General features: G+C 44.7%; 1 protein-coding gene and 1 pseudogene across 2 annotated transcripts in view; both read right to left on the bottom strand.

Annotated features, from left to right (window-relative positions):
• Window positions 1-751, bottom strand: part of LOC311368647 (coronin-2A-like) — a 6156-nt pseudogene extending 5405 nt beyond the window's left edge. The window contains exons 1-2 of the transcript in view: window positions 638-751; window positions 1-19 (exon numbers count right to left, since the gene is read on the bottom strand). The exon at window positions 1-19 is cut by the window's left edge and continues 164 nt beyond it. The product of the transcript in view is annotated as a coronin-2A-like (transcript). The remainder of the gene's footprint in view (window positions 20-637) is intronic.
• A 1413-nt stretch (window positions 752-2164) lies between these two features.
• Window positions 2165-8428, bottom strand: ttc29 (tetratricopeptide repeat domain 29; the record flags this gene model as incomplete). The annotated part of the gene is made up of 11 exons (XM_084487358.1): window positions 2165-2251; window positions 2422-2511; window positions 2603-2726; window positions 2855-2937; window positions 3108-3193; window positions 3565-3789; window positions 6172-6351; window positions 6908-7029; window positions 7187-7246; window positions 8027-8092; window positions 8337-8428. 11 exons carry the CDS (start codon window positions 8426-8428, stop codon window positions 2165-2167), a joined length of 1215 nt encoding a protein of 404 aa, XP_084343484.1.
• Between the last annotated feature and the right edge of the window lie 1159 nt (window positions 8429-9587).

Below are 9587 nucleotides of genomic sequence, written 5' to 3'. Positions count from 1 at the left end.
CCAGCCGGGAGAAGAACATCTGGAGAGACACAGAGATAAAGAGATATAAAGAAGTGAGTGTGAGTGTGTGTGTGTGTGTGTGCACGTGCATGCATGCGTGTGTGTGTGTGTGTGTGTGTGTGTGTGTGTGCATGTGTGTGAATTACCTTCTTTGAGGACCTCAGGTGATTATTTGGCCCAATCAATAATGTAATCAGCTGTCATGGCTGCTCTTATGATCTATCAATAATGAAACATCATGTCCAATCACTGACCAAACTAACCGTCGAAATTATTCAGCATTTTCCACACGTGCAAACACACACACGCACACACACAAACACACACACACACACACACAGATGACTGCCTTCCTTCTGTTGTCCTTCCTAAGAAAATTACCTGCTCAATATTTAATTCATACCTTTACACAAACACACATACTCTCTCATTAAAAATGTATTTTAATTCCAGGTGTTGCAAATTACCACCGCTAATCTTTAGAGGTAAAGATGAATGGTGAGAAGGAGGGAGATGAGATGAGTCACCAACTGTTCACTTCACAGGAAGTTAAACCCACAATCACAGCGCCTTCCTCAACTTACAAACGTTTGTTATATTTGCAGACATGTTTGCTAAATCTGAGCACTCTCATCACCCTGCCCACCATCATTATCAACACCAGCATCAGCATCATTGTCATCCTCGCCATCATCATCATCATCACAACCACCACCACCATCTTCATCCTCACTTTGACCACCATCAACATTATCACCACCATCATCATCATCATCACAACCAACACCACCATCATCATCCTCACCTTGACCATCGTCACCACCGTCATCAGCTGTTGTTAGTTTATGCTGCCTCCGATTGGCTAAATCTCTCTTACCTCTGGTGTGGTCTCTCAGTGATGTCACTTCCTGTTCCTCAGTCAGAAGCCATCAAAATACCACAGCAAATAATATATACTACTGCTGTACATCCAGATACTACGAATACCGCAAATACTACTGCACTAAAGGATGTCCCCCACAATATAACAGCCTTCATGTTTTTCCTCGTACAAATAGCAAATACTAATGCTGGCTGAAGACACCACCTTACTATCTACTGAGCTAAACCAGTACCACTCATAGTACTGCTGCTCGTACGGCAACCGTCACCTATCACGCTGTCACAACTTCTGACTGTTCAAAACGGCTGGCCCCTGCGAGTGTGTGTGTTTGTGTGTGTATCTGTGTGTGCGTGTTCTTTTGATCCATGACGTCTAACTCCCTCTCACATTAGCTGTGTTCTCCATGCACGACTGGACGTCTACAAAACCACTCTACACCTGATACCACGCACGCACACACATACACACACCCACAGACAAACCCACCGGCACACACGCACGCTGACACTACACGCACACGCACACACACACACCCACAGACAAACCCACCGGCACACACGCACGCTGACACTACACGCACACGCACACACACACACACACACACACACACAGACAAACCCACCGGCACACAGTCACAGACACTACACGCACACGCACACACACACACACCCACAGACAAACACACCGGCACACACGCACGCTGACACCACATGCATACGGATACACACACGCACACACACACACACACACACACATCCTGATCAATATGATGATATGACTATCAAATATGACTCTAGAGAACTGCAAGGTGATCTAAAAACACAGTCAAATCAAGTCAAATCAAAATACAAATGTAATTCATAAATTCACAGAGTCAACATATTGCATGTTAGATCTTTATTGCGAGTGTGTGTGTGTTGAGATCTTCATCCTGGTCGGCTCCTCCTCATCAAAAATATCCAGACAGGCAGACAGACAGACAACAGACAGGTTGACAGACAGTCAAGTGTTATCTCTCCACAACCTTTGTGTGTCATTGTCATGGCTGAAGGAAACCTGAACACATCCTATTAATGTATCTGCAGTGTGATCTCGGTGTCGGTGTAGGGTGCTACATCATTACATTACGACAGCACCACAGTCCAACAAACACGCAGTGCTACATCCGGCCAGGGGAGGGCGCTGTGGATCACAGTCTGTCGCTACAACATCATTACTGCGAGTCGGCTGGTTGGGAATCGGGCTGAGGCGGTACCTGTCGAGATGGTCAGTTCTGATTGGCTATCTCGGGGAGGTGGGCGTGGCCAACTCCCAATCAGCACCGTGACTCCTGGGGAGGCTGTGGGCACGCGCACAGCCGACCAATACCTGAGCAGGAAAACATTCCATCATGCCGCATAACGACACGTCATGTCATGACATGACATCAACACGGTGTGACGTCATGACATGACATGACATTTTCATGCTGCGTGTCATGACACGACGTCAACGCGTCGTCGTGGCGTGACACGGCCGCGTGTTCCGGTGGTACCCACCTGTGCGCGTTGGATCCTCTCCACATCTCCCAGACTGCAGGCCAGGTCGTAGCCCCGCTGGTAGTACTCTATACACCTGCTGTACTCACCCTGCAGACAGACAGGTAGACAGACAGTCTGTATTTCTGCTGTGCGGACCCTGCAGACAGACAGAAAGACAAGACATACGGGCTGTCTATACCTGACAGCAGTAGGAGGCTCCCAGACTCATGTAGGCGTCCTGCAGGTTGCCGTGGTGACCGTTGATATGGGAGACGTCAACGCACTTCTCCAGGTACTCTACTTTCACCGTAGTGGTCTGCTCACTGACACGCACACGCGCACACACGCACGCGCACACACACGCACACACACACACACACACACACTCTGTATATGCATATTTGTCATATATCTCTGTAGGGACAGATAGTGATAAGACAGACAGACAGACCTCTGTGAAAGAGCTTCATAGGTTTTCCCCAGGGCATCTGTATCCTGGAGTAGTCTGAAGTTCTCCATGGAAACAGTCAAAAACTACAGACACACACACACACACACACACACACACATCATGATCGGTGCATCATTCAACTGGCTGGGAGCTGGCCTTTGTGAAGTCCCAATTCAAATCCATATGGTAAACAGCGTATGAATCTACTGTATCCGATCTCATTATATGGGTATCGTGATGTAAGGGCTTGAACCTCCAAAGCAGAGGGGTGGTCTCCTGTTCTCTGATAGGCCAGTCCCAGTTTATAGGCCGCCTCCCCTTTAACACTGCTATCATCACCTAGAAATCACACACACACACACACACACACACACACACACAGATCAGACAGGTTCCTGCAGAGCATACAGTCACACAGACACAGACAAACTGACAGTCAGAGCGTACTGCGTCAGTATCTTTGGCTGTGTGTATAGTACAGTGTGTAGCAATATCATAGGCATTGAGCATCCTACAGTGTCTAACAGTATCGTAGGCTATGTGTACAGTACAGTAACCAGTGTCTCAGGTTCTACAGTGTGTAGGCTGTGTGTAGTACAGTGAGCATCGTACAGTGTGTAGCGGTGTGGTAGGCTGTGTGTATAATTCAGAGAGCACCCTAGTGTTTAGCGGTGTGGTAGGCCGTGTCCACAGTACAGCGAGCGTCCTACAGTGTGCAGCAGTGTCGTAGGCCATGTGCAGCAGCTCTATGGCTCCTGGCTGGTGGACAGGAAGCTCGGCCAGACGGATGTACACCTGCACCAGGAGTCTGCTAGCCTGTTCCCTCACGGGCCCTCCTCCCCCCATAACGGCCTGCTGCTCTCCCGCAAGCCCACTAGCAGCCTCAGCCAGCTGCAGAAACCTCTCGCTGTAGCGCCTGGCCTCCTCCAGCTCTCCTGCACAACACAAGATCACATGTATGTCAGGTATATATCTATATTAATATTTATAAATATATATTATATATATGTTGTACAGACCCATATACAGTTAACATCACTGTTGTCTCTATGTAATGAACAGTAGTGTCATGTACTCCCTGTTCATTCAGAGTTCAGACATAACATTTAAACAAACTGTTAGCAACATCAAAATGACCTGATGTTTCGTAATGGTTGTCATAATCTGTATTGTACCAGTGGACCCAAGCTCTACCTGATTCCCATCATGACCAGGGGAGGTTCGGAGCAACCAGCGGCCTTTATGACTGAGGGTTATTAAACATGGTTTTGTCTTTTTGTATTGTATCCAAGCATCGTACATTGTGGTCTTGTGTCCTTGTCTTGGGTCAGACTCGCAATCATAGAACTCATGGTATATGATGTTGTGTACATCAGCAGACATACTATTATCTATGCTCACCATTATTATATTAATAATACACTGTACCGCAGATGTACTGATCTTTTCAACAACAAGTACTTTCCGCTGTCGAATTTGAGATTTGGAAATGACCCAGCATACTCCTGCAGATGTCCTTATTAAAGACTTTGTTTATCACTCCTCCCATGGCTGTACTTGGCTCTTCAAACCACAAATTTCCCCAAGCGACCAGGCAGCACCAAAAGGTTTGATTTGCAGCGGATAAATCTTTGGGGAGGAAGCCTTTGGGACTATGTTGGATCATTTGAAATAACCGCAATTAAATTGGTTTGATATTGGATATTGGAAATTGGATATTCGGCTAGGAGCAACCAATTCTCATAAATGAACTTGTGTTGGGTTCACAGTGGCACAGGGCATGTGACACAACCCCCAAATTTTAGAAAAAATATCCAGATTTTTTTTTTATGCACGTTAAAGAAAATGAAGAAAATACACACCCCATAACATTTTTGCTAGGAGCAGCCAATTCTCATAAATTAACTTGTGTTGGGTTCACAGTGGCACAGGGCATGTGACACAACCCTCAAATTTTAGAAAAAATATCCAGATTTTTTTTTAAGGAAATACACACCCCATAAAATTTTTGCTAGGAGCAGCCAATTCTCATAAATGAACTTGTGTTGGGTTCACAGTGGCACAAGGCATGTGACACAACCCCCGAATTTCAGAAAAAATATCGCAAATTTTTTTTTATGCATGTTAAAGAAAATGAAGAAAATACACACCCCATACAATTTTTGATAGGAGCAACCAATTATTGTAAATTATCTTGTGTTGTGGTTACAGTGGCACAGGGCATTTGACACAAGACCATTTTTTTTTTATTATTCCCAAAATTTAGTTTATGCATGTTAAAAACAATACACCCCATGTTCGCAGTCTGAAAAAAAATCCTGAAAAAAAGATTTATGCATGGTACATACAATATGCCCCATACAGATTTTAATAGGAGCAACCGATTTTCGTACATTTATTTGTGTTGTGTTCACAGTGGCACAGGGCATGTGACACAAGACAGATTTTTTTTTTTTTAATTACTGGGAGAAAAAATAGTGCATGGTTCATACAATACACTCCATAACATTTTTGCTAGGAGCAACCAATTTTTGTACATGAACTTGTGTTGTGTTCATAGTGACACAGGGCATGTGATACAAGACCAAATTTTTTTGACAAAAATTCTGTGAGATACCATAATAAATACTAATTTGAGGGTTGTGTCACATGCCCTGTGCCACTGTGAACCCAACACAAGTTAATTTATGAGAATTGGTTGCTCCTAGCAAAAATTTTATGGGGTGTGTATTTTCTTTAAAAAAATGTGCGATATTTTTTCGAAAATTTAAGGGTTGTTTCACATGCCCTGTGCCACTGTGAACCCAACACAAGTTCATTTATGAGAATTGGCTGCTCCTAGCAAAAATTTTATGGGGTGTGTATTTTCTTAAAAAAAGAATCTGGATATTTTTTCTAAAATTTGAGGGTTGTGTCACATGCCCTGTGCCACTGTGAACCCACACAAGTTCATTTATGAGAATTGGCTGCTCCTAGCAAAAATTTTATGGGGTGTGTATTTTCTTCATTTTCTTTAATATAGCAAAAATTGTATGGGGTGTGTATTTTCTTCATTTTCTTTAACATGCATAAAAAAAAAATCTGGATATTTTTTCTAAAATTTGGGGGTTGTGTCACATGCCCTGTGCCACTGTGAACCCAACACAAGTTAATTTATGAGAATTGGTTGCTACTAGCCAAATATCCAATTTCCAATATCCAATATCAAACCAATTTAATTGCGGTTTTGAACCATCCCTCATGTCATTGGACTGTATTTAAAAGACAAGTGTAAGGTGTGTGTGTGTGTGTGTGTGTGTGTGAGTGTGTGTGAGTACCCAGCTGGAGGTAGAGTGTGGCCAGCCTGCTGGTGACCAGGGCCTCAGGCTGGGCCGAGGGGAGGCGGCAGGCTGCCTCCAGGCTCCGCTGGTAGAAGTGGAGGCTGATCCACTGCTCCTCTGGAGCCCACGGCCGCTCGGCTAGAGACAGGAGGCTAGCACACACACCGGCCCAGTCCCCTGCACGCACACACACACACACACACACACACACACACACACACACACACGCGCACACACACACACACACACACACACACACACACACACACACACACACGTCTATGGTTATGTGTATGTGTCAAAGCGTTCTGTCAGACATGGCACCTCCCAACTCAAACCAGGGACGTCTTTCTAGTTTGTTTCAAAACATAGTTAATAATTTGTATGTAAGTATCTGTGTATTTATCAATATTTAATACAACTATCTCTGTATTTTATAATGTGTCATTTTTTATGCATATTGAATAATATTGAATGAAAGCATCTGTGTAGTTAATAGCGTGTATTTAATGATATTTAATAAGGAGCCGTATTAAACCAGACAGTGTGTAACGTAGCCTAGGGGTACTCTACAGGGATAGGGTCAAAGGTTAGGGATGAGTTGGGGTTCAGGGGCTACAGGTTTGGGCCACAGGTGGACAGGGTCAAGAGGTCAAAGGTCAGGGGCTGTTGGTTAACAGGGGTAGGAGTCAGGGGTCAGAGGCTAAGTTAAGGGGCTCGTGTAAGGGGTCACCTGTGCGCTGGGAGTCCTCAGCTCGGCTCAGGTGCAGCTGGAGGGCGTCTAGGGAGTCCTGCTGCTGCCCCAGACACCTCCCCTCACAGCCAATCAGCAGAGAGTACAGCTCAGAGAACGACCTGACACACACGCACACACACACACACACACGCGCACACATATGGGAGAAAGTATGAATCTTACCATTGCGTGGTGTACGTGTGTGTGTGTGTGTGTGTGTGTGTGTGCGTGCATGATAATGTGTGTGATTGTGTGTGTGTGTGTGTGTGTGTGTACCTATGGTAGCCCCTACGCAGAAGCTCCACACATACTTTATGTTGAGGACTGTTCCTGAACCTGGAGAGAGAGAGAGAGAGAGAGAGAGAGAGAGAGAGAGAGAGAGAGAGAGAGAGAGAGAGAGAGAGTATTACTCCATTTTGATGGTTCTCAGCCTCACTTGTAAGTCATTAGTTCTGCTACATGACCTTGACTCGAGGGAGCCACAGTCTTCTACTGGTTATACTGGGAGCTGCCCATCCAGTACCAAAGTAGTCTACTGTTTATACTGGGAGCTTCCCAGTACAACTACTGTCTTCTGGTTCTACACGGCATTTCAGAATGTTAGTAAACAATAGCCGTAACGACACTTCCGGGTGGCAGAACGAGCGGCTACCACTGACCTGAAGCCATCCAGCCGGCTGTAAACACAAATAATAATAATAAATAATAATAAATAAATAACAATAAAGACTATGTCACACAGTCAACAAAACATTGTTGTTGATCTGAAGTTGAAACGATGACGAAAACTATATTAATATAATATAATATATTATATATATATATATATATTAATGAGACGTCCCGTAGCACCCCGCAAGAAGAAAATCATTAATTCAAGCCATTTACTCTGTTTTTCTCGATCGTGGAAGGGTTTGTTTACTAGTGGTGCCAACGGAGAACGCATCGGCTTTTGCCACCCGGAAGAACATAGTGTGACGTCATGGTGAATTGCCGTACTGGGAGAGGCCAAGTACAACCAGTCTTCTACTGGGAGCTTCCCAGTACTACTCCTGGTCTCCTACTGGTTGTACTGGACATCTCTCTCATAGGCGTTACTATGGAAACGGGACTCACTGGCCGATGTCGTCCTTGGATAGGGTCTGTCCCGATCCATCAGACTTCTTCATCTTCTTCACTGTCCTACGCGCACACACACACACACACACACACACACACACACACACACACACACACGCACACACACACACACACACACACACACACACACACACACACACACACACACACACGCACACACACACACACACACACGCACGCACGCACACGCACACACACACACACACACACACACACACACACACACACACACATGAGCACAGCGTATACTTCCACAGTCGGTAAGGTGGTGATTGACAGGTGTGACCTCGGCTGCTGCGCTGCGTCCCGTTTGGTTCGGTTGATGTCGGGTAAGAGCGGCTCGGTTCGGCCCGCCCCCGCGTCGTCGCTCCTGTTCATGTTCCTAACAAGCGAGTGTCTGGCTCAGTCTGCCGCCGGCTGCTTTAAAACCACGCCGTGAGAAAAATAAAAACAAATACAACTTATCATATGACTGTTACTAAGAACGAGTAGGCCTTCTTGTTGTTGAGGCGACGTATTAAAGTTACTGACCGAGAGCAATGTTACCCAACGATATACGACCTCAAACTATTATGAACAGTTTAATTTATTTAGTTACTCAGGAAGTAGCCTAATACAAATTAAAAACTTAATTCAACTTTACATTTTGTGTGAACGCAGAGCAATGAAAGTTTTTCCATCTTCAGTCCAACGGAGTGACTTGTTGCCATGGCGACGGAGCGTCATCCGCATTCCAACACCAACCGCTTTCCTAAAAGTGGAGCGCACACACACACACACACACACACACACACACACACACACACACACACACACACACACACACGCACACGCACACGCACACGCAAGATGCAAGACTTTTAGTTTAGTTTGTTAAGTGTGGTTCTTTTGGACCACAACATGTAGGAAAGGAAACTCCAATGTTTATTAGACACACTCTTTACGCACAGTTGTTCTACTTTGTTGTTCCTTCAAAGAGCTGCTGGGTGGCTCTGGTGTGTTTGACGATCACATAACTGCGAATAATTTAGTTTTCATTAACTAAAGGGTCTTTATAACCAATTGAGCTCTGTTCTTTACCGTTTGATCTGGTAAAATAGCTAATAGTTATGATATCTTGGAGTGTATTTATGTTGCTGGATGTGGTTTCCAGTGTAAGAGGATCTGTGTTGTCGGAGGTGTTCTGTTAATTCAACTCACATCTAATTTGTTCAGCACTCAGAGATCTGAAGAGGGAGGCTCAGTGGTAGACAGACGTGTGTGTGTGTGTGTGTGTGTGTGAGATAAACACACGCACAAGGACTTGGAAAACCAAGTTTGTTGATATAGTGTGTCCAGGTGTTTACCTAAAGAGGACACAGATACCGATCTCTCCATTTCCTGTAAGTGGACCCTGCATTCAAATCAACCAGATTATTCATGACATCCTTTAAGGAACGTTTGCTTTAGATCTTGATCTTTTTAATCAATGCAAGCAGCATTCATCAGTTCTAACTTTATTAAGCGTTAATATTAATTCATTATCGATGAATCATTA

This window comes from Micromesistius poutassou (assembly GCF_964030765.1).
Source record: "Micromesistius poutassou genome assembly, chromosome: 23".
Classification (NCBI taxonomy): Eukaryota; Metazoa; Chordata; class Actinopteri; order Gadiformes; family Gadidae; genus Micromesistius; species Micromesistius poutassou.
The sequence above is the reverse complement of the archived record's forward strand: the minus strand, read 5'-3'. Positions and strand labels throughout refer to the sequence as shown.